We start from the raw sequence: 26,759 nt of genomic DNA, 5'->3' as shown, positions 1-26,759 counted from the left end.
AACTTAAGTGGTTCAGTTCATTAATTTTAAATTAAATTGTTAACATGATGACTAACATTTTTTGTTGATTGTTGATTTTGGGATTGTTTTTAAAATGATTGATTGTGTTCTTTCAACTTTCCAAGTTTTAAATTACCTTTAACAAATCTGAATGTTTGATGATGTCTGTGATCTATATCATTCAATCCATATGTGATTCTTGTTTGATATGTTTGAATTACTTGATTGATTGCTCAAAATATTTTTATGCTTTTCAAAATTATTATATTTTATTTCAAATAAAATTATTTTGATATGTTAAAACCTTCTATGTTAATAAAAATTCATCTTGGAAAGTGTTGATAGTCAATTAGCACTTAATCTTAGGAAAAAGGTGTCTGGTAATCGATTACCTTCACAAGTAATCGATTACAGATAGCCAGGCTAAGTGTAATCGATTACAACATTCCTGTCATCGATTATAGAGCGTGTAACATCCCAATTTTCGTAAACTAGATTAAAAATGATTGTTATTTATAAATAAATAGAATTTTAAAAAAATGATGAGATTTTACAAATAAATAAATAAGGAGATATAATTATTAATTAAAATAAAGATTTGAGAAAAAATAAAAAGGGTATTTTATTTATTTGTTTGATAGAAAATAAAATAAAGTTTGTTTTTATAAAATAATAAATAATAAATAAATAAATAAATAGAGTAAATAATAGGTCATAAATGCCCCTAACTATAAATAGCAACATGCTAGGTCAGTTTTCAGACTGATTCCTCAGCCTCCTCTGCCTCACAATTTTTTTTTTCTCTCTTCTCCCAAAACCCTCTCTTTTTCCCGCAAGCCACCTAACCTGTCTTAGAAAAATGGCGATCTCTGACTCATTCACCGTTGGATCGTCATGAAATTTAAGCATCACGTTTGCAACCCAATTCCGAGCATTCCCACCGTTGGGAAATTCGATTATATGCCCGAGCAAAGAGAAATACCCCTCGCATTGTAGCATTTTCCTTTCCCGCAGAAACCCAGAGCTGTCTCGGTAAAACTACAATCCCGGTTTCTTGAACCGTTGGATTTTCATGAAATTTGGATATGTTGTTCGAAATTCAACTTCACACGCTTTCACCGTTGTGATTTTTGAGATAATATTTTTGGAGGGAGAAAAATAAATCGCATGAAGACAGTACAAGTGGAGGCTTCAATCCCTTCTCTGTCTCTTTGACGTTTGGGAACTCTATCGGAACAGTTAGAGGAAAAAAAATTGGAGGAATCTATGGGAACCACTAGAGATGTTGCTATCACTGGCTGAAGACACGTGATTCCGCTTAAAGGTAAGGGATGAGTTATTCACAATTGGGAACTAGTGAGAACATGTGTAGGGATCCTTAGAGATATCAATTGGAATGAGTTTTTGGGTGTTTTTGCAATTTCATTTTATCCTTATAATTATTACAGTGAATTATATATGTTTGACAGACCAATTGTTGTGAAATTGATATGCTATTGTATTGAGCGTGAACCCTATAAATTGAGTACTTTTTCTAATTAATATGAATTGATGAAATAAAGTAAGGAGAAATTTAGAGAGAGATATTGATTTTGTATTTTCTCTTTTTCTTGCTGTTTAGGTTTTTATATATAATTTAAAAAATTAATATCATAATTGAAACTGACCAAAGTGTTCATATAATTATTTAGAATTTGTGCATTGAAAGCTTACTTTGAAATTGTGATTTAATATGATGTATGCTAGCTTATATATATAGAGGTAGTTATTTATATTAATAATTTATGTAAATAATATTGTAGAGTGTTATAGTATGATTCCAAAAATTATTAAGTGTTGGAGTTTGAGAATATTATGGTTAAATTTCATGAACATGTGTATGTTGTACCTTATGAATATCATTGGGAATGTTATGAGATGGTTGATGTGATGTTATGAGATGTTAAAGTGTTGACATGATATTCGATTGTGAATAAGTGGATGTGTTTAACACTTGATGTTACATTAATTATATCGTGAGCTATGAATTATACAATAACCCGACCAGTGTTTATGCGCAGTGTTAAAGAGAAAGTGTAGGTTCCTAGTTAGGAATCAGTGTTAAATTGTAGCGCAATTGTGTTAAACATGTTTGAAACATGAGTGTGAGGTCGTGGTATTGTATAATTCATGAGCAGTGCTTATAAATGAAATATGTGATGAATTGTGGAATAATATGTTGCCTTGAGATTATAATATTGTTATTGAGATTGAGTAAAAGTGTAAAGTAGAACAGGTGTTGAATTGTGAGATACGTGAAAACATGTGATGGTGGATTGTGACATTATGAGATGTGAAATTGTGAATGAGTTTTGGTTGTGAATAAGTGTGTGATTAACTCTTGATGTAACATTATTTGTGTTGTAAGCTGTGAATTGTACAATAACCCGACCAGTGTTATCTTGAGAAAAGTGTAAATGTGCAGTGTTAAAGAGAAAGTGTAGGTTCCTATTTAGGAACCAGTGTTAAATTGTAGCGCAATATGTTGTACGTGTTTAAGACACGAGTGTGAGGTTGTGGATATTGTATAATTCACTAGCAGTGTCTGTGTGCTAAAATGATTTTAGGGGTTAGACCTGAATCAGGAGGGAGAGGCCCTGACGGACTCTTCGGAGTGTAGGCCTTGGGGGTTACCGGGTTTGAGTGCTCCTTTAAGCCTATGCTGATCCCATATGGTTGGAGCATTCTCGCAAAACATCGTGACCCTGACTGGTCTCCATATGATCTTACTTAGTGAGAGTGACTTGACAAACCCATTGTGTGGTGTGTCTTGTTATGTACTCCCAAGCGCCCCAGGGTGGTTTTTCACTGACATGGTACCACATTGCATATAGGCTTGAGTCTTAGCATAACTGTCTCATGCGCTTGCTAATTGTTCATTATTAAATTGATGTGTTATTATGTCTTGATCGGAGTGTGTGATTCTTGTGTATTGTGATTGATGATTGAAAGGTGTGATTGATGATTGAAAAGTGAATTTTGAATGACAAAGTGATGAAATAATGTGAGATATGCTAAGTAAATTGTATTTGGCTACTATATGTTGTTTTGTTTCTCTCTAGTAGTTAGGAATGTGATAACTCACTCCCGATTTGTTGTTTGTGTTTGGATCCTGTGATGATCTTGAACCTTGTGTTCGGGGGAGCAGATGGTTAGGTGAAGTGCTTAAAGGAACCTTGTGCTGAAGGACGTCGGGACACAATGCTCTGATAGGATGTGATAGTGGGGCATAAGTTTTATATTAATTGCATAATGTTAGTCTATTTTATTTTATCTCACTGATTTAACAAAATATTTTTGTAAATTTTGACGGCCTTGTTTCGAGCCGAATATATTTTTAATAAGTTTTAATTGATAATAGTGAAGTGAATGTGAACCTTTTACCCATGCAAATTTGGTTACCGATATTTTTATATATTTTATTTATTTATATGTCAGGGTAGAGGGTGTCACAGAGCGTCTCTGTCTATAAATTCGAATTTTTCAGAAACCACTGGAACGCGATTTCTGTAGCGATGCAACCCCTAAATTCCTAAATTTCAAAACATGATTTCTCCCTCAATTCTTGTCCAAATCAAGTCCCACAAAGCCCAAAATTCATCATTTTTTCATTCTCTTTATTTTCCACCGATCAAAACTTCCAAAAACTCCCTCAAATGGCAGAACCATCGAAGAAGCGAAAGGGTTCTTCGAGTAGAAGCCAACGGAACTCTGAGTCTCATGATACTCCAATTCCACCTTCCATTTCGTCCTCCACGTTGTTCTCATCTGAAGAGCAACGTATCTGGTACACAACTCTCTTTTCTTCTTGCTCTATAATAGATCCTAAGTTCATGGACATGGAGTTCTTTTTTTATGAAACATTTGAGTGTGTTCAAGCATTTCAGAACTTTGGTCTCATTCCGTTTATGTCTTTAAAAATTCCTATTCATCCTGAGTTAGTGAAAGTTTTTTATTCAAACTTAGAAATTCAAGAAGGTTCCTTGATTTCTAAGGTATATGGGATTAAGATGGTCATAGACCAGTCCCTTTTCTTTGAACTCACCCAGCTATCCAGTGATGGTGTACTGTTTGAAGGTACACTTGATGATGATTGGAAGTTCGATTTCTCTGTTTCTGATGCCCGTCGGTTGGTTTGCACCAACCAAGCGGATATGATCGGAAGGCTTCTTGCTGGTTCATTGGCATTTGATTGTCGCATCCTCCACTATCTTATTGTTCGCATTTTGCTTCCAAGATCTTCAAACCTTGCACAGGTTTCTGAAGAAGATCTCATTATCATGTGGGCATTTCTTACCGATCGTCAAATCGACTGGGCTCATTTAGTCCGTTATCGCATGAATAAGACATTGCAATCAAACGCTCCCTTACTCTATCCTCATCTTATTTCTCTCTTTCTTCACCATTTCTAGGTACCTCTTGATTTTGAACCTTCTGTTCAAATCAAGAAGTCCTTTTCCATTGGGGCTGCAGTGGTCGCCTCCTTTGGTTACCGCAAAGAGCGTGATGACTCTTGGGTAAAGAAGGATGCTCAACCACATGATGCTGAGGAATGCTCGCCCGCTCGAGAGGATTCTTCTCTTCTGTAGAGTGTCATGGATAGGTTTGATAGTCTTCAGACCTATGTTGGAGAGAGATTTGATTCCTTGGAGAGTCAAGTAGACATTCGATTCGGAGAGATGGATTCTAGGATCACGAAGATTGAAGGCGACATTACTTACATCAGAGATTGCTTCAACCTTCCACCGCCACCATCCACTTAGATTATTATTATAGTTTATGGTATTTTCTATTTCTAAGTCGTGTATTTGGCTATGTTTTGAAACTTTATTAGTACTTCATTTTCTAGAATTTTAGAACTTGTTAGTAGCTTTATGTTATCGTTCTACTTGGTTACTGTTGATGACTTATGACTTATTTGATACATATGTTTTTATTATGATTTGTGAATAATTTATTATTTTTTTTGATTTTTATAAGTTTCTCCTTTTTTCTTGTATGAATACATTTCTTGTATGTTTATCCATTTGTGTTTGATTTTATGTTACAATGCACTTTGGCCTTTTTGTTGATGCTAAAGGGAGAGAAAAATTTGGGGCTATTTAAATCAAGAATTCATACAATTATTAACTTAACTAAAAATGAAGCTTAAACTCAAAAAGAAAGGGGGAGAATAAAGTGAGTGAACAACTAGAAAATAGCTTGTATGCATCTCTTGATTTCAGGTTTGTCATCATAAAAAAGAGGGAGATTGTGGAAGCAAAGCTACCATGATGATTCACCAAGATGTTTTGATGATGCCAAAGCTCAAAGAGTTGTTTCAAGATTAAAGAATCAAGCATTCAAGATTCCACTCAAAGATTCAAGAATCAAATGAAGAAATCAAGAAGCATCAAGCCAAGTCAAAATAGGTAGTAAAAAGTATTTTTCAAAAAACATCAAATAGCACACTTTTTGTTTTAAAAAGGATTTTCTGAAATCTTCTAAGTTACCAGAGTTTTTACTCTCTAGTAATCGATTACCATTTGGTAGTAATTGATTACCTGTGACCAGGATGGTTTTCAAACTGGTTTCTGTGCTTTGCAACGTTCCAAAATGATTTTCAAATAGTGTAATCGATTACACTATATTAGTAATCGATTACAAGTGAATCTAAACGTTGAAATTCAAATCCAATTGTGAAGAGTCACAACTTTTCATAAAATACATTGTGTAATCGATTACACCATTATGGTAATCGATTGCCAGTGAATGTTTTTGAAGAAAATGTTAAGAGTTATAACTCTTAACATGGTTTTCTCAAAAGGTATCAAGGTTCTATAAATATAAGGCCTTGACACGCATTTTAAATATACATAATACAATATACAATAACAATACAATAACACAGAAAAACACATCTGATTACACAGAATTTTCCACTGCTTTTCTCTTGCAAAACCTTTGCCAAATTCATTCTAAGTTTTTGTTCAATCTTTCCTTGAAGAAAGGAAAATTCTGCAAAAACAAAAACTGTGCTATCCTTCTGTTTTTCTCTTATTCTTCTTTCCTTCTCTCTCTTACCAAAAGAATTCAAAGAATTAATCGTCTGAGAATTCTTTTGATTCCCCAAACAAAGAATTCAAAGAACTAACCGTTTGAGAATTCTTTGTCCAAACACTAAATTCAAACTAACTGTCTGAGAATTCTGTGTAAGAAGCGGGTAGCTTCTTGGTTGTAATAGTGAACACAAGGGAGGGTACATCCTTTGTCGTTTGCTTCAAGTAGAGGGTACATCTACTTGGTTGTTCAAAGAGAACAAGGGAGGGTACATCCTTTGTGGCCCTTTGCTTGTAAAGGATTTTTACAAGGAAAGGAAATCTCAAGAGGTTGCTTGAGGACTGAATATAGGCACGGGTCGTTGCCAAACCAGTATAAAACTTGTGTTTGCTTTCTTCTTCCCTATGCTCTTTACTTTTCCATTGTGCACTTTTTATTTCCGCTTTACTTTTTTCTAAGTTATTGTTTATGTTCTTTACTTTCTCATAACTTAGTAGTAAAGCCTAATTGAATCTAGTAACATTAGGAAGGATAAATTTTAAATTAGTCAAGACACGTTCATAATTAATTCAACCCCTCCATCTTAATTATTCCGAGGCCACTTGTTCCAACAAATAGTGCTTCTTCTTTCAAGTTTGTCACTAGCATAGTCAGCATCATAGTCACTGATCAACTTGAATTCCTTGCTATGCTTAAAGTAAAGACCAAGATTAGGAGTTCCCATTAAATATATAAATATTCTTTTGACAACAATTAAGTGAACTTCCCTTAGGTCTTGTTGCAATCTAGCACATAGTCTAACACTGAACAATATGTTAGGTGATGTAGCTCCATGTGGAGCTTGTAGGCCTTGGATCTTCTTCATCAATAGAGTCCTTTGCTTCTTGAAGATCAATGGTAGTAGAATGGAGATGGAGAAAAGGTGATTGGAGACACCACTTCAAGGAGAAGATGAGTCAAGAACAAGCTCACCACCACAGGAAACCATGGATAAGAGCTTGAAGGTAAGAGAAGATGAGTGGAGGGAGAGGGAGAGAGAAGGGCACGAATTTTATGCCTCAAATGAGGTCTGGAATTTGAAGTCTAATTTCTCAAATGATCAAAGTTGAAAAATGTACACACAAAACCTCTATTTATAGCCTAAGTGTCACACAAAATTGGAGGGAAATTTTAATTTTTATCCAAATTTCACTTGAATTTGAATTTGAATTTGAATTTGTGGAGCCAAAATTTCACTAATTATGATTAGTGAATTTCAGCTATGGTCAGCCCACTAATCCAAGATCAAGTCTAAGATTCTCCACTAAGTGTGCTTAGGTGTCATGAGGCATGAAAAACATGAAGGACATGCACAAAGTGTGACTATATGATGTGGCAATGGGATATAGCAAGCAAATGCTCACCTCCCCCTTAGACTGGTCCAAAATTTAATTGGATTGGGCTTCTCCCAATTTAATTAAATTTCTTTCCCAACACACACATCAAATAGAGCACTTAATGCATCTAAAATTACAAAACTACCTCTAATACAAAAACTAGTCTATGTGCCCTAAAATACAAGGGCTGAAAAATACTACATTACTAGGGTACCCTCCCTAGACTATGGAGTCCTAAATACAAAGCTCAAAAATAATGAAACCCTAATCTAATATGTACAAAGATAAGTGGGCTCGTACTTAGCTCATGGGTCCAAAATCTACCCTAAGGCTCATGAGAACCCTAGGGTCGTCTCCTGCATCTCTGGCCCAATCTTCTTAGAGTCTTCTATCCAGTGCGCTTGGGGGTAGGATTGCATCATCAAGTTTGGACGCAGTTAGATGCAATAAGAATCCAATCATTGCTCTGTATTGAAAGTTGTCCACTTTGTTGGATTCCTCGTCCAATCCATGTTGTTGGATGCATTGGAGTCTACATCTTTTTTTCATCTTCCAACTTGAACTTCTTGAGATGTTCCTTGACATACTTGGTTTGATGGATATTGATTCCATTGTTGGTCTATTTTAATAGTAGTCTTAAGTTCAGCTCTCCCATCATACACATTTTGAATTCAACCTGTATTAGCACTAAAGATAATGTTGTCCACATAAATTTGAACTAATATAAATTGGGATTCATAGCTCTTGCGAAATAAAGTTGTATCCATTTTTCCTCTTTCAAAGTCATTATTTACAAGAAATGAACTTAGACATTCATACCAAGTTCTAAGAGCTTGTGTAAGTCCATACAATGTTTTATAAAGTTTCATAACATGGTGTAGAAAAGTGTTACCCTCAAACCCAGGAGGTTGTTCTACATAGACTTCTTCTTGTATCAGTCCATTAAGAAATGTGCTTTTTATGTCCATTTGGTATAATCTCATTTTTGTATGAGCTGCAAATGAGAGTAAAGTGCATATTGCTTCTAGACAAGCAACAGGAGTGTAACACCCCATTTTTTGTAAAATAAATTTAAAAGGTTTTTTAGTTAAAAATAAATAAATTTTTAGAAAAATGGTGAGGTTTTTATAATTAAATAAATAAGGAGAAATAACTTTATTAAAATAATGGTTTGAAGAAAAATAAAAACGATATTTGATTTATTCATTTGATAAGAAATAAAATAGAATATTTGTTTATAAAATAATAAATAAAGAAAAATAAAGTAAATAATAAGTTGGGAGTACCCTAACTATAAATAGAGACATGTTAAGTCAGTTTTCAAACTAACAATAGTCTCTACGCTTCCTCTTCCTCTCAATTCCGTGTTCCCTTCTCCTCCTTCCAAAACCCTCTCTTTTTTCTGCATACACTCAAACTTGTTTCAGTAAAATGAGGATCTCAGACTCGTTGACCATTGGATCATTGTGAAATTTGAGCATTAGGTTCGGAACTCATTTCCAAACATTCTCAACGTTGGAATTTGCAAAACAATGTTGGAGGCGAGAGAAATGTTCTCCCGTAGAGATCCAAAACCTATCCCAATAAAACTACGATCCTAGACTCGATAACTATTATGCAATTTAGACACCACCTTTTGATGGAAGCTTGCTTGTGAATATTCTATGGAAGCTGAATCTTTGAGCTTCAGTGAGATCCTTCAATGGTGATTTTCCACCATGGAGATGCAGCGGAAGATAAAGGAGAAGAGGTGAGAGAAGGCGCCATCCACTAGGGAATAAGCCATGGAAGAAGGAGCTTCACCACCAAGAGAGTGCCTTGGATAAGAAGCTTAGAGAGGAAGCTTCAATGGAGGAAAAGAAAGAGAGAGGGGGGAGCACGAAATTGAAGGAGGAAAAGAGGGAGAGAAGTTGAACTTTGAAGTGTGTCTCACAAGACTCTTATTCATCAAAATTACAACAAGTGTTACACATGCTTCTATTTATAGCCTAGGTAGCTTCCTTGAGAAGCTTCCTTAAGAAGCTTCCTTGAGAAGCTTCCTTAAGAAGCTTCCTTGAGAAACTTCTTTGATTAGCTTCCTTGAGAAGCTAGAGCTTAGCTACACACACCCCTCTAATAACTAAGCTCGCCTCCTTGAGAAGCTTCCTTTAGAAGCTTTCTTGAGAAACTTCCTTGAGAAGCTAGAGCTTAGCTACACACACCCCTCTAATAGCTAAGCTCACCTCCTTGAGATTAGAAGCTAGAGCTTAGCTACACCCAACCCCTATAATAGCTAAGCTCACCCTCATGCCAAAATACATGAAAATACAAAAAAAGTCCCTACTACAAAGACTACTCAAAATGCCCTGAAATACAAGGCTAAAACCCTATACTACTAGAATGGCCAAAATACAAGGCCCAAAAGAAAGAAAAACCTATTCTAATATTTACAAAGAAGAATGGATCCAACCTTGGCCCATGGGCTCAAAAATTTACCCTAAGGTTCTTGAGAACCCTAGGGCCTTCTTTAGCAGCTCTAGCCCAATCCTCTTGGAGTCTTCTATTCAATACCCTTAGAGGGTAGGATTGCATCACCTTTGGAATCCATTTTCACACATCTCCACCGTTCGGATTTTCGAAATAATGTCCACAAAGAGAGAAATGTCCCTTGCACTTTGGGAGTAAAATGGAGGCTACAATCTCTTATCCTTCTCTCTAACGCTTGGAAACCCTAACAGAGCAAACAAAGGAAAATTTTGAGGCATCTTAGAGAACTACTAGAGACACCGCTATCATTGTCGGACTACGCACATGAGCTCGCTTAGAGATAAGGGATGAGTTTATCGCAATTGAGGTTAGAATGAACAAGTGTAGGAATCCTTAGGGGATCAAATTGAGGTTTATTTTGGGATGTTTATTGTATTATAATTCTTTTTGTATAATTATGTGAAATTGTTTAAGGGATTTTACTCCTTGTGTTGTGAGAAACATTTTTGTATAATTTGTTTGTGTTTTGGATAAAATTAGCATAATAAATAATTATATTGGAATCATGAAATTGTGGTTGAAATTGTGTATAAGTGATAAATTGAATATGTGATGAATTGTGAAATAACATGTTACTTTGAGATTATAACATTGTTATTGAGATTGAGTATAAGTGCAAAGTTGAACATGTGTTAATTTTGCGAGATACATGTAAACATGTGATGGCGAATTGTGATATTGTGAGATGTTAAAATTATGGATATGAAATTTGATTGTGAATGAGTGGTTAACACTTGATGTGACAATACTTGTGTTGTGAGTTGTGAATTATACAATAACCCGACTGGTGTTTATCTTGAGAAAAGTGTTTATGCGCAGTGTTAAAGGAAAGATGTAGGATTCCTAGTTAGGAACTAGTGTTAAATTGTAGCGCAATGTGTTAAACGTGTTTGAAACACGAGTATGAAGTCGTGGGTATTGTATAATTCATGAATAGTGTCTGCGTGCAAAAAATTGTTTTAGGGGTTGGACCCGAATCAGGAAGGTGAGGCCCTAACGGATTCTTCGAAGTCTAGGCCTTGGGGGTAAAGACACTCGGTTTGAGTACTCCTTTAAGCCTATGTTGGTCCCATATGATTGGAGCATTCTCACAAAACAGAGTGACCCTGACTAGTCACCTTATGATTTTGCTTAGTGAGAGTGACCTGACATACCCATTGTGTGATGTGTCTTGTTATGTACTCCTAAGCGCTCCAAGGTGGTTTTTCACTGACATGGTACCACATTGCATATAGGCTTGAGTCTTAATATAATTGTTGCATAATGCTTGCTAATTATTTATTATGAAATTGATGAGTGTTATTACATCTTGACCCAAGTGTGTGATTCATGTGTAATGTGACTGGTGATTGAAAAATGAATTTTAAATGATAAAGTGGTGAAGTGACGTGAGTTGTATTAAGTTGAGTTATGTTATAAATACTTCTACAATTTATTTGGATTACGTCTTTGTTTATTTGTATTATTTTTTAGAAATGTGATAACTCACTCCTTGTGTGCTATTTGTGTTTGGATCACGTGATGATCTCAAATCTTGTGTTCATGGGAGCAAATGACTAGGTGGATGACTTTAAAGAACATTGTGCTAGAGGACGTTGGGACACAATGCTCTGTTAGGATGTGACATTGGGGAAGAGTTTTTATTTTAATTGCATGATGTTATTTTATTTTACCTCACTCATTTAACAAAATTTCTTTTGTAAACTTTGACGGCCTCGCTCTGAGTCGAATATGTATTTTTATAAGTTTTATTTGGCAATATTAAAGCGAATGTGATCCTTTTACCCTTTTGAAATATTTTTATTTAAATGTTTTTTAAAACTATTAATTAATTCTGTATTTTTATTCTTTTTATTATTAGTACATATATGTGTGGAGTAGAGGGTGTCACAAGAAGTACAGGTTTCTATATAATCTATGCCTTCCTATTGTGAGTAACCATTTGCAACCAGTCTTGCCTTATTTCTCAAAACCTTACCTGCCTCGTCCAGCTTGTTTCTGAACACCCACTGCTTTCTTTCCTTGAGGTAGTTCTACAAGCTTCCAAACATCATTTCTCTATAATTGTTCAAGTTCCTTTTGCATTGCTTTTACCCAATTCTGATCTTTCATTGCATCATTAATATGTTTGGGTTCCACTTCTGAAATGAAAGTTGTGTAACCTTGTTGTCTAAGAAATCCTCTTGTTTGGACTTTGGTTGAGGTATCTCAATTAGTTTTCTGGAATTGTTCAAGTTCCTCTTGAATGGTTTTTACCTAGTTCTCATCTTCCATTGCATCATTAATATGCTTGGGTTTCACTTTTGAAATGAAAATTATGTAACCTTGTTGTCTGAGAAATCCTCTTGTCTAGACTTTGGTTGAGGGATCTCCAATGATCTAACTTTTTGGATGGTTCTTCCTCAGAATTTGTCCATTTGGTTCTCTTTCTTCTTGAGGTTTTCCTATTACTTGATTGGACGTGTCTGTTCCTTTAGATGGTTCTATCAGTGGTCCAATGTCTTCGACCAGTCTTACATTTGCAAAAGATTCATCAAGCTTAGACATTTTTGTATTAGGCTTTGTGTCATTAAATCTTACATGAATAGCTTCTTCTATAAATAAGGTTTTAGGGTTGTAAACTTTGTATGCCTTGGATGTTTCAAAGTACCCAAGTAATGTTCCAATACCACACTTAGAGTCAAACTTTCCCAAGTTGTCTTTAATGTTAAGAATGAAACACTAGCATCCAAAAGGATGAAAATATGAAATGTTGGGCTTTCATCCTTTCCACAGTTCATAAGGAATTCTTTTTAGAATGAGTCTTATATAAATTATGTTCTATTAATAACAAGCAGTATTCACTGTTTCAGTCCAGAAGTTTTTAGGTGTAAAGTTGTCATTGAGCATGGTTCTATTCATTTCTTGCAATAATCTATTCTTTCTCTCAACATCATTTTGTTGAGGTGTTCGAGCAATAGAAAAGTTATGAAGAATTTCATCTCTTCATAGAATAAATGAAAGCTATCATTTTCAAACTCCACCATTTTCACTTCTAATTAAAGTAATGCATACTCCTTTTTCATTTTGAATCTTTTACAAAATTTAAAGAAGACTTCTAAGGACTCATTATTGTGAGCAAGGAACATAACCTCTTTCTATATATATATAGAGAAGTTCAAAACTAGTACTTTAAAAATTGTTTACATTTGGTGTATTTTATTTTATATTGCAGGTATTTTCCTGATGGAATTGACATATATTTTGACGATGTTGGGGGGTGAGATGCTGGAGGCAGAAATTGTTAATATGAAAGCATTTGGAAGAGTGACTATTTGTGGGGTAATATCTGAGTATATTGATGCCGGAAAGAGATCTTCACCGAACACGTTGGACGTTGTGTACAAGAGAATCACCATCAGAGGATTTTTAGTAGCAAATTTTATGAATGTTTTTGCAGACTTTTTTGCCAAAACATTATATTACCTTGGTCCAGGGAAATTAGAGGTGATCAATGTTGTTAATGACGGATGGCGGTTCATGGCGGAAAGTAAAAAATCCGCCATAAAAATATGGCGGATGGCGTAGCGGAAAATGGCGGATGTCATGGCGGACCAAAAAAAAAAAACATATATATAAACTCATTGAAATTGAAAAAAACAAAGGATTGCATTCAAATAAACTAAAAAAGTTTCATGAGTTCATACAATAATCAAGTACCAACACCAAATAAACTCATTAAAGAGTTCAAATAAACTCAGCCATTTAAAAGAGGACTGAACAGAAAAAAAAAATTGTGGTGTCAAATACGAAAAAAAAAATGGGACTGTTAAAAGTAAAAAGGGGTGTCAAATAGCAAAAGGAAAAAAAAAAAGCTGCAGACAGAAAATAGGGGGTGTCAAACAGCAAAAATAAAACTAAAACCTACGCCTTCTTCTTCCTCGCGACGCCTTCTTCTTCTTCGCGACAGCAGCTTCGTCTTCTCCGCGAGAACTCCTCGCTGCAGGCCGCCGTTTGTGACAGATGCGTCGCTGTCGGAGCTCGTCGCCGCCGTTTGTGCCGGTGCGTCGCTGCCGGAGGTCGTCGCGGCTGCGTGCGCGTGCGGCTGCGGGTGTCGCGGCTGGGTGCGCGTGTGGGGTGCGGGAGGGACGCCATTTTCCGCCACTCCGCCATAACCGCCACGACCACCATCCCAAACCCGCCACGCCACCGCTATTCGGTAGCGTTTTTTCAAAAATCCGCCATGGCGCCGCCATGGCCGCCATTTAACAACACTGGAGGTGATTGAAGACATATCATCCGGTGTGGAGAGTATCCATTCTTCTTTCATTGAACTTTTCAATGGAGCTAACATTGGAAAGAAAATTATAAAGATAGATGAAAATGACCAAGGAAAAGTTGAGTAAAGATAGCAAAAATGTTTCTCATGTCATTGTCACAATTAACGTGATATGTGTGATCGATGAACTTTATTTTTAAGAATAAGATCGTTCGTCTTTTAAAGTAATGCTTTGAATCTAGAGGAATTCATGAAATTGCTTTGAGTTTACTAGTTACATCTCTTCAACGTTTAAAGTTGGACACAGTTCCACACTTTTCATCCGTAATGCATAGACCTGCATTTTTACTGTAAATCACCCATTGGGAACAAGCAAAGGGAATGAGACAGTATATATATTCTACCTCTGCACTGCTGGCAATCACTGTGCAAGATACCTGAAGTTCAGAATCAACCTTGTGTCTCATACTAACATTTGCCGACAAAGAAAAAAAAAACTAAAAATATTAACAACTAACATTCAAAACATTGTGTCTCACGTCGTCAGATGCACCTGATTCTACTCCTCCAAAGTTGTCATTCAGAATCACATATGCATTTAATTCTCTCTAGCTTAGTTGTATGTGTGTATCTTCACCCTCATCGGTTAATAACTTTGCTATGTACTTGGAGGGATTATAGATGTAAAGCTTTTAATTCTTCCTAGTATTTGAAAATTCACAATAGATCTAATAGCCTTATTCGGTTGTTTGCATTTCTATAAACATTGTAATGATACTAACAACATATTAGACTAATAGATCTTTATTATGCCTGTGTTATGCTTACCATTGCTTGTTGCAAATTAATGTCTAAAATTTGCACACTTAGTTTTTGCCTAAAGAAATCTAAATTTGTTGGATTCAGAAACATTACGACCCTGGGAAAGCCAGACTTGAGGATCCTGGGGCTTAAGGGAAGTCCCATGGTTAGAACTCCAATTGTCTTCCAAATCTTCTCTTTATAGAGGATGCAAATAAATGGATTATCTAACTTGGGTTTGTCATGAAAGAAAGTGGGCTTCCACATATATGACTTCACAAATTTAAAAACAGTGTTCATTCAATCACGGAAGGTATAATTATTGTTTATATGATATTTATTCCCCTTAACTAAACCTACTTTCATTGTAGGTATACTATTACAAAAAATAATTATTCAAGGATAACATGAAAACAGACGAATCAGAAACCAAACCTGATTGGCACTCTCAGGGCACCACTCTATAAGTGCTTTGAGAAATATCGAATATTAAATGTACTATATGAATACCCATATTTCAGACAGTCTTCCACATGTAAATTTGATCAAAGTCTTCCACTTTCACTTGTACTTTCAAAACCTTTTGCAATGTGACCCTTGAAAAAGTCCAGTAGTTTTTGAAATCAACTTCACAAAAAATATTAACTCGTACAATTTGATCTATTGAACTATCATCAAAGCCATTGCTGGTTTCGAGGCCAAGAACATGAATATTAGTTTAATGAACTGGGAGCACAGATCTCTCAATGAATGCTAATGTAGGCAACACAAAACTCATTGGTGAGGATCCACATGTTTTCTGAACATGGCATCAGCATTACTGTATATAGCCACAACGTTTGAGAACACAGCCAGAAAAATCATGACAATGGATAAAATCTTGTCCTTCTTTGTTGCAATGCCATGGGGATCCCTGAAATGCCAGAAATATAGACCAGTAAGGAAAATAGCTCTATTTAGCTTTAAAGTTAAAACAAATTTTAAATAGTAATTGTTGTTTATCACTGAAAGATTACATTCATGGCAACTTCTAGCATTCCAGAACGCATTAACAAAAGTACAGGAGATGGCAACTCTACAATGTTGATTTCAGGATTGCATAATTGAGCTCAACCACTGGCATGCTACTATATACTATTCAGCCTTGTACTAAAACAAGTCCATCTCTATAATTTAGGTCATCCTAAAGAGTAAAAGTTCTAAATCATAGCAGTCCAGTGGCCTTAATGCAAAGTTCTCAGCATAAGAAAGAGTTGGATTTATGTTGATAGAATATAAAAGAGCCTTTTATCCCAAGAATTCTCAGCCAATTATATTTACATGAATGCCATTCAGCTTTATCCTAAAAGCTTTGTGAGCTTAAAGTCCCTAAACAACAACTAATTGATTAGTTATAAAGATTCACCACAAGCACTTTAATAAAATGAACTAGATCAAATTAACAATAATGAAACATGATGTGATCACTACATTTAGATAAGTAAGAAAACCCACCTAAGAGCAATTGCAGCAGGGAAAATAAACCCAAGGCAAACGGTGGCAGTTGCTCCTGTGAATTGAAATGCATCCCAGATGCTAGGTACAAAATTTGCAGCCACATAGATTAAAGCAATGAGTCCAGTGGTGATCAAGACAAACCTACACTTATCCAAATCCAAGGGCCTAGCTGAAGGAAAGATAAGATCGTCCAAATTGAAGCGCAGTGAGAAGAAGATAACTGGAAAAACAAGCATGAGGTGGAGGGCATAGCTGATACGAACAATGTCATTGAGTAGACTGCTATAAGGGATGCCCAGATCAGTATCAAAGTTGGCCAGCACATCATCAAGTGTTGACTCACCAAATAGGAGAAATCCAAATAATGCTGTAAGAATGTAAATGCTAGAACACAGGACCAGCGATGCACGTATAACTGGTTGCATCAGGGAAGGGTCTCCTAACTCATTGTCTATTGTATGCACTGCATGCACAGGACAGGACAGAACTTTGCTGAAAAATATTCTACCAGTACTTAACACTGCTCAATCTTTTAGTTTGTTATATCAAGTATCTGAGCATAACAGAAAGCATAAAAAAATTGTGATAGCTGATAGAACACCAGAAATAAAGTGGATGGTGTACGAATTATTCAAGCAAATAAGCAGTAAAGTGTTAGGTTACCGATTAAGCAAGTGTATGAAGGAAGGACACATGGCAAGTATAAGAGGAAGTCAGAGCAGCAGCCAGAACCAGGATTAAGGTAGCTGACTAAGATCAGTTACAGTAGTAGTTAGCTTTGTAACTGTTAGTAGTTAGCCTTGTAACTGTTCAAGTCAGTTAAAGGCAGTTAGTTAGTTAGCCTTGTAACCGTTCAAGTCACTTAAAGGCAGTTAGTTAGTTAGTTAGCCATCAGCTATAAATAGAGTTGGACTGCCTGGAATTACTTAGGCAGGAGTAATCACAGTGGTTGGTTAGGGAGGCTAGGCTCCAATCCCTAGTTGTGCATTTGTACTACAAGAGTAATATAACAAGAGATTGGGCTGGTACCATCACTGGTATCAGAGCAAAATTTCGATCCTGAGACGTGAAGCTATTCATGGTTTCCACTCGAGGAAACATGGATGCATGTGTGGTGTGGAATTTCTGGAACGAGGGTTTGAAGGCATGATCAACATACGTGAGGACATCGCAAGTTTGAAACGATTGTTTGAAGAGGAATGCATCGAACAAGCGGAGCTGAAGGCACAAATGGCAGAGCTAATGGCGGCGGTGCGGATCTTGTCGAGCACCGATAAGGGAAGCGGCAATCGCGACCATGCAGAACGGCAAAATCGCGATGGAGAGGTAACGTGGCAGAAACTTGAGATTCCAATTTTTGATGGAGGAGATGCATTTGGTTGGACAAATAAGGTGGAACACTATTTCGAGATTAAAGGTGTAGAGGAAGAAGATCAAATCCAGGCAGCCATGGTCGCAATGGAAGGAAAGGCACTAACCTGGTACCAGTGGTGGGAATTTTGCACGAAAAACCCTAATTGGACAGATTTCAAGAATGTTGTGATCCAGCGGTTTCAGCCTTCGATGAACCAAAGCCCCTATGAGTTACTACTCAATCTGAAACACGAAGGAACAGTAGAAGAATATTGGGAGAAGTTCGAATTGTATGCAGGTCCATTGAGAGGAACAGAACCTGAGTATTTGAAAGGCATATTTCTAAATGGACTGAAAGAGGTGGTGAGGGCAGAGCTGAAGTTGCATCCAGTAAACACCCTCCCTGAATTGATGGACTATGCACAACGGATAGATGAGAAAAATTCACTAATGGAAAAAGGTAATGTTGGAGGAAACAGAGGTGGTCCAATTAGAAGTTATAGTTCCTCAAGAACTGTAACATGGGATCTAGGAAACAAAGGCACCACGGCAAAAACAAGAGAGACGAATTCGAGCTCGGAATCAAATAGTGTGAAGTCCACTGGGGCATACAGAGGTAGGCCTTTTAGTAGGCTTTCAAATGCGGAGTTCCAGGAGAGGGTAGAAAAAGGACTTTGTTACCGTTGTGATGGGAAATTTGGCCTTGGTCATATATGCCCCAATAACCAATTCCAAGACCTTATTTTGGGAGAAGGACAAGATGGAGAAGACGAAAAAGAAGAAGGGGCAAGAAATGAGAAACAACTGCAGAGTATTCAGCTGTCCCTATATAGCATGTTAGGATTGACTTCAAAAAAATCCATTAGACTTTGGGTCAATATTGCCAAAAACAGAGTCATTATATTGGTAGACTGTGGGGCCTCTCATAATTTCATTTCTGCTGCAGTAGTGAAACAACAGCAAATACCAATCACACCTACTAAACCGTATACTGTGGAAGTAGGGGATGGACGAAAAATCAGGTGTGAAGGAGTCTGCAAGAATTTTAAATTGCAGATCCAAGGCATGGAAATCCAGCAAGACTTATTTGTCTTTGAAATGACGGGAGTGGATGTGGTATTAGGGATGGAATAGTTGGCATCTCTAGGCGAGATAAGGGCAAATTTCAGAGAGTTAACTCTGAAGATACCTACAACTGAGGGGTCATTCACATTAAAGGGAGAACCGGCAATGGCCAGATCTGCTGCTTTGCTGAGATCCATTGTCAAGGTCCTACAGAATGAAGGAGAGGGATTCCTGTTGTGCTGTCGAGGTCTACAAGCTGTACCGGAAGCAAGCCTGATACCTGCATGGATGGAAGGTATTCTTGAGGAATATAATGAGATCTTTCAACAGCCTAACCTAGTCAAGGATGAAGTTCTTAATTTCTTTCTTCATAGATTTACTGAAGACAAGGTGTTCAGAACCACCCTAGATGGGGTCTTCTTCCATTCTATTGATCAGAATCAAAGAGAGAGGCTCACTGCCCCTTTTTCTGACCAAGAGATTAAAGACGCTGTTTGGAGTTGTGGTGGAGATAAATGTCCGGGACCCGATGGTTTTAATTTCAATTTTATTAAGGCTTTTTGGAAGGTTTTGAAACCTGAATTCAGGAGATTTGTGGATGAATTCCACTTTCATGGAAGTTTCCCTAGAGGCAGCAATGCTTCCTTCATCGCCCTTCTTCCTAAAACAAATCATCCTCAATCTTTAAATGATTACAGGCCTATTTCTCTCATTGGGTATATGTACAAAGTCATAGCCAAGCTCTTGACAAACAGGCTGAGGAGTTTCATTTCTGGTATTGTCGATGAAAGGCAATCAGCCTTCATAAAGGATAGACATATCCTTCATGGAATTCTGATCCTTAATGAGGTGGTGGAGGAAGCTCTGAAGAGAAAGCAGCCAGTCATGGTCTTCAAAGTGGATTTTGAAAAGGCCTATGACTCCGTATCTTGGTCTTTCTTGGATTATATGCTGTCTAGATTAGGCTTCTGTACTAAATGGAGACAATGGATTGCTGCCTGTCTCCAATCAGCAACCATTTCCATTTTAGTAAATGGTAGCCCTACTAAAGAATTTGCCCCTACTCGAGGTCTGAGACAAGGGGACCCTCTAGCCCCTTTGCTCTTTAATATAGTGGGTGAAGGTCTCACTGGATTGATGAGAGAGGCCATTCTGAAAAATCTTTATCGAAGCTACTTGGTTGGAAAACAAAAAGAGCCTATTAATATCCTCCAATATGCTGATGATACTGTCTTTATTGGTCAAGCTTCTTGGGAGAATGTTCTTGTTTTGAAGGCAATGCTTAGAGGCTTTGAGATGGCTTTTGGTCTGAAAATTAATTATGCTAAAAGCCAGTTTGGGATCTTTGGGGATCTTTAGAAAATTTATATTCTAAACAGAATCAGTTCTGGGTCAGGGTTCTAAATTCCAAATATGGGGGATGGTCAGCCTTTTTTTTTTTTTTGAACCGCCAAGAATAATTATATATTGATATGTAAGAGTACCAGGGGTACTACATGAAACACAGGAGAAAAAGGCTCCTGAAAAGATACAAAATAGATGATCCCCTCATGGGGAAACCCACATACCCCTCCCTACAAAACAAACTTAAACAAAAGCTAAGGGCATTGCTGAGGACCAGTGATGAAAAGGAACACAAAAATTCTTTTCCCACCCCTTAAGCCAGGTCCAAGTGAGGAAAATAGAGTTATCTACCAACTTATGAATGTCAAATGCCTGATTATGAAACACCAAGTCATTTCTGAATTGCCAAATTGACTTTGTAGTAGCCGACCACCAAATCTTCCTTCTTCTAGTAATATCCTTTCCTCCAGTTGTAGTTGAGAGCTGAAGAAAGTTAGCCATAGGGCTATTATGGAGAACTGTGTCTTCCTTAACCCAAGTGAAGAATTCCCACCACAGGGTTCTAAATTCCAAATATGGGGGATGGTCAGCCTTGCAGAATGGCAGAGTTCATTGTTGGGATTCTCATTGGTGGAGGGATCTTAGGAAGATATATCAGCACAATGACTTCAAGATTATACATCAAAATATGGCTTGGAAGGCAGGTTGTGGGGATAAAATTAGATTTTGGAAAGATAATTGGCTGGGGGAGGATTGCAACTTGCAACAGAAATATTCTCAGCTCTTTATCATTAGTAAGCAGCAGAATGATCTTATTTCAACCATGGGAAGCTTCTACCAGAATAATTGGAATTGGGATCTGAAGTAGAGGAGACACCTATTCGAGTATGAGGAGGGAGTAGCTGTGGCTTTTATGGAAGAGATCAGTGCTTATCCTATTCAGTGTCATTTGAAAGATAACTTATTGTGGAAAGCTGATCCTAGTGGGATGTATTCTATCAGGTCAGCTTATAGGCTTCTGTCAAATCAAAATAGATCTGCTTCAGATGGGAGGAACTTTCAGCTTATTTGGAAATTAAAAATCCCCCCAAAGGCTGCCATTTTCACTTGGAGGCTTATTAAGGATAGGCTCCCTACTAGAGCTAATCTCCACAGAAGAAATTTGGACCTGCAGGAGTCTGTCTGCCCTCTTTGTCATATTGAGCAGGAGGAGGCAGGCCATCTTTTTTTCCAATGCAATCAGACTATTGGCCTGTGGTGGGAATCCTTGAGGTGAATCCAGGCTATTGGAGCCCTCCCTTCTTCTCCAGCAAGTCATTTCAGTCTATTTTGCGATGGTTTTGTTGTAGGGAGAAACCATTCTAGATGGTGTGGGTGGTGGATTGCCTTAACTTTTGCTATTTGGAAGCATAGGAACTTACTGATTTTTCAGGGCATTCCTTTTGTATCTTCCAAAGTGATGGATGATGCCTTATTCCTAGCTTGGTCCTGGTCTAAAGCTAGAGATAAAGATTTTAATATCCCTTTTAATCATTGGTCTTCCAACCTTATGGAGGCCTTTGCTTAATCTGGGTTGTTTTTGTCTTTTGGTGGGGCCTTGTGATGGGTTTAGTTGTGTTTTTGGGAGGCTGGCAGCATAGCTGCTTTGTATATTTTCATCATCAGTACCCCTGGTACTGCCGTTCTTTCAAGACCCTAGTGGTCTCCCTCCTTCAAGGAGACAAGACCATAGCATTGAGTTAAAAAATGGAGCTGAAATCCCCAACATAAGACCTTACAGGTACCCTGATTACCAGAAAAATGAAATTGAGAAGCTAGTGGATGACATGCTGAATTCAGGGATTATTAGGCCCGGTATCAGTCCTTATGCAAGCCCTATTATATCAGTGAAAAAGAAAGATGGAGGATGGAGATTTTGTGTGGATTATAGGGCTCTCAATAAGATAGATTGACTAAGTATGCTCATTTTATCCCCATTACTCACCCCTTCACTGCAAAGGACATAGCTGATCTATTTGTCAAGGAGGCTGTGAAATTACATGGGTTTCCAAACACCATCATTTCAGATCGGGACAAGATTTTTCTGAGTCAATTTTGGAGGGAACTATTCAAAATCTGCTAGAACTAAATTGAAATTTAGTTCAGCATATCACCCTTAAACAGAAGGCCAGACTGAGGTGGTCAATAGAAGAGTGGAAACATACTTAAGGTGTGTTACAGGAGAAAAACCAAAGCATTGGCCTTCCTGCTTAAGCTGGGCAGAATTTTGGTTTAACTCTTAACTATAGTAGTTCCTCTAAGCTCACTCCTTTCAGGGTTCTCTATGGCAGAGACCAACCTCAATTTCTTAAAGGCACAACTGTTCCTTCGACAATAGAGGAGGTCAACAGGCTGACACAAGATAAGGACTCTTTGTTGGACCAACTACGAACTAATTTGCTTAAGGCTCAGGATTAGATGCGAGCATATGCCAATAAGCATCGTAGGGATGTTAACTTGGCTGTGGATGATTGGGTTTACCTGAAATTACAACTGTATCGTTTGAAATCTTTGGCTAAGAAGTTGAATGAGAAATTAAGCCCTCGATTTTATGGACCATATCTGATTTCTAAGGTCATTGGTAAAGTAGCTTACTAGCTCAACTTACCACCCGAGAGTAAAGTTCATCCAGTCTTTCACGTGTCTCTATTAAAGAAAGTTGTGGCTCTTGCAATGAAACCCCAACCCTTGCCTCCAATGCTGACTGATGAGTTGGGGCTAAGGGTAGAGCCTCTAGCTGTCAAGGCTGTCAGAAACCACCCTGCAGGCACAGCTGAAGTGCTCATCGAATGGAAAGATTTGCCTGACTTTGAAGCTACATGGGAATCGGTTGATGTTATGAAGTAGCAATTTCCTGCATTTCACCTTGAGGACAAGGTGGCTCTCTTGGGGGGGAGTATTGTTAGGTTACCGATTAAGCAAGTGTATGAAGGAAGGACACATGGCAAGTATAAGAGGAAGTCAGAGCAGCAGCCAGAGCAGCCAGAACCAAGATTAGGTAGCTGACTAAGATCAGTTACAGTTAGTAGTTAGCTTTGTAACTGTTTGTAGTTAGCCTTGTAACTGTTCAAGTCAGTTAAAGGCAGTTAGTTAGTCAGTCTTGTAACCGTTCAAGTCAGTTAAAGGCAGTTAGTTAGTTAGTTAGCCGTCAGCTATAAATAGAATTGGACTGCCTGGAATTACTTAGGCAGGAGTAGTCACGGTGGTTAGTTAGGGAGGGTAGGCTCCAATCCCTAGTTGTGCATTTGTACTACAAGAGTAATAAAACAAGAGATTGGGCTGGTACCATCATAAAGCTCTTACAACAGGAAGACTCACAACAGCCACTAGCTTCCTCAGGAGAAGATTTCCCTGTCTACAAACTTGAAAACACACCACCTTGACTCTCATTCCACTCTCTCCCCAACTTTAAACTCTTAACTAGGTGTAACAAACTTGGCATGCCAACATCATAACTAAGTAATTAACTCCCTCTCTCCCTATGGCCCACATTTCTGCCTTATGCTATAAACCTTCCAGATCATGAGTTTCTTTAGGCCTAGACACAACAATTGATTCAGGCCCTGTTCAGCCCCATCATCGGACTTAGACCCAAAAATCGGATTTAACCAATAGCACAAAAAATTTATATGTCGGTGACAAGTATTAACAAAGTGCCAAAGTACGAAAACTATATTCCAATATTAAAGAAATTTCATTATTCCAATATGCATAATGCATATGCATAATGCACATGGGATCATGCAGAATAAATAGAAACCCTGTTAATAAAGGAAGATTTGCATCTGCAATTGTAAGTTTGTAACTATTCAAAGCATAAGTGTCAATGGAACTTGCATTGCCAGTATCATTTTTGAGTGAATTGTATCTTTGTTTTCTCTACATGGAAAAATATGGGTTAAATTGGTGTTATTTTCATTTGTCACCTTTTAATCGTATCCACTTTCCTCCAAAGCAAGAGAAACATATTGCACCAAGTCAAGAGTCCAGACAATAAGCAGAATGTGTTGTTTTGAGATATGCTTCTAGGACTCAGATAGATCGCATATTCATGAAAAAAATTTGCTATATTGACTTGACAGGAAATATGTACTTCTATTACAGAAAGTATTGTACACATAAGGTAACAGCATTTGAGTTATTAGCACATCTCTCTACTTTTATGGAAGTGGGGGGACTTCTTAAATCAGGATTTTAAAATGTAAAATAAAATTATTATCTGAAACATTAGAGAGTGAAATGTGCCAGTTTGAACATATTCTCAAGCAAGAAACACAGAATTAAAGCATGAGGCAAATGCTAAAATTGCAGAATACAATCGGGTAGTTTACCATTGTAGTGACAAACAAAAGCTGTCACAAGAACTGGAACTGCTGTAAAGAGATTCCATATGGATGTAACATCAGTAATATTAGGAAGCAACCTCGGACTAGCTATACTGCCATTTAACAATTTGACGAATGTAATTCCAGCAGTTATGAGTAGAAACACAATAGCCAGAGCCACAGCTAAGGCAGAAGTATGTCTCAATGAATCTGCAGTCACAAAAATAAAAATTAAACTTGTCCACATACCAAAGGAAAATCATCAACATCCCACTGAAAATAAAATATCCTCCCAGCATCCACTCGACAAGGTTAACCACTTTAATGGCACAGTTAACCCCATTAGACATTTCAATAACCTCGTGATAAATCACTTGTGAGGCATACATATTTATTCATTAGTGCCACATGTACAGATTAATAATTATATATAATCAAATTCATTTTCTCTTAACCATTTATGATGAAAAGTTACCAACATTAAACATTTTAATAACCTCATGATACTAAAAGTCACTTGTGCGGCTTATTTAACCGTGCCACAAGTACATATTGATAACTGTGTATAATTATATTCATTTACTCCTAATCACTTGTAAGAGAAAATTAAACATATTTACACAAGTGGTAACCCAAATTGGTTGGCGCAGTGGTGTAAGACCCTGCTGTGTTCACATGTGTGGGAACCCTCTAATTAACAAGAGAACCTATGTGCAAAATTTTCTTACGTCAGGGAGAGTCACACATCGCAAGCGAGATTAGTCTCTAACCCAGTGAGTTGGAAAACACCCGTGGTCTCTGGCACAGAATCAAAAAAATAAATGTACACATGTGATAGGGTTAACCACGTGTGATGGGTGGATGGTGGATGAAGAATTCACAGTGGTACCATAATCATTATTACTCCATAGCAATTACCAAATGTCCTAAGAACATTTGCAATGCATGATTGTTTAAATGAGTTGTTTATCTAAAATTTGTAAGCTCTACAATGTCACATAGATTTAAAAACTTTACACAAAAATTTACTTCAATGCTAAAGTTGCTAGAGTGAGTGCGTAACGTGGGCCACATTAAATTTTGTAATTGAAAAATGGTTCTTTAATTAGTAAGAACGAATTAAGCAACTCACTGTCAGATCATTCGCTCCATGGAAAAAATTTGTTAAGCAGAGTGCTTAATTTTAAGCAACTCATGAAGCATTGGAGATGCTCTAAAATATGTAACATGTTTGAAGCCATAACATAGTAGTGCAGTGTAAGTGTAGTGTAGGTACCTATCCTCTTAAAGAACCCCAATGGAGCAAACACGAAGAGGGTTGTGAGAAGAAGAACAAAAGTACGTGCAGTCCACCAGCACTGACCAAACCACCCTTCAAGTACCCCAAAATGATGAACACCACTCGATGATGTTCCGGACAAGACATCGCCAATTATGATAACGTAGACAACAAGTATCCCAAAGTTGTTGATAAGTACAGAGAGGTGAAACAGCAATGTCCCAGAACTCCCAAAGGCATCACCCATGAGGTTGGCGTAGGTGGAAGCCTTGGCAACTCTGGTGAATCTGAGGAGAATCTCCAGAGAGGTGTGTGTTAGGAAGGCGAGGAAAACGATGGCGACGACACCGACGCCGACGCCGACGACTTTGATGGCTGCAGGTAAGGCCATGATTCCGGCGCCGATGATGGTTGTTGAGAGATTGAACACAGAACCAGTAACCGATGCCTTTGACCCTGACCCTTGTTCATCTTCCTCTCTGTTTCTTAGCAGTGGCAACGCCAACAATGGTGATTCCTCGTCTTCAACAACAACTTCCTTTGTTCCTGTGAAATTAGGATTGTGGTGGCTCATGTTGACATTGTTATTGCTATCAATCATTTTCTTTCTCTCTCTCTCTCTCTCACAAGTCCCACCACACCCACATCAGAATCAGAGTATATAATAATTTTATGAATGGGAAATGTGATTGTGAAATACAAACACGAATGCCAGCCAAGCCAAGCGTGTCTACAGTGCAGGGTAACGCCAAAAACACACGGTGAAATCACTTTTCTTTCTCGACGCTCCTCCGCACTACTGTGTATTATTATCTTTC

The 26,759-nt window shown here is 37.4% G+C and overlaps 1 protein-coding gene across 1 annotated transcript; it reads right to left on the bottom strand.

Annotated features, from left to right (window-relative positions):
* Positions 1-15,309: 15,309 nt before the first annotated feature.
* Positions 15,310-26,734, bottom strand: LOC114416745 (amino acid transporter AVT6A-like). Its single transcript, XM_028381732.1, has 4 exons — positions 25,939-26,734; positions 24,669-24,872; positions 16,534-16,999; positions 15,310-15,952 (listed from the first exon to the last, which is right to left on the bottom strand). Exons 1-4 carry the CDS (start codon positions 26,540-26,542, stop codon positions 15,814-15,816), a joined length of 1,413 nt encoding a protein of 470 aa, XP_028237533.1. The 5' UTR covers positions 26,543-26,734; the 3' UTR covers positions 15,310-15,813.
* Positions 26,735-26,759: the final 25 nt, after the last annotated feature.

Source organism: Glycine soja, chromosome 6 (genome assembly GCF_004193775.1).
Source record: "Glycine soja cultivar W05 chromosome 6, ASM419377v2, whole genome shotgun sequence".
NCBI classification, from domain to species: Eukaryota; Viridiplantae; Streptophyta; class Magnoliopsida; order Fabales; family Fabaceae; genus Glycine; species Glycine soja.
Note: the sequence above shows the minus strand (reverse complement) of the source record. Positions and strands in the feature narration are given on the sequence as shown.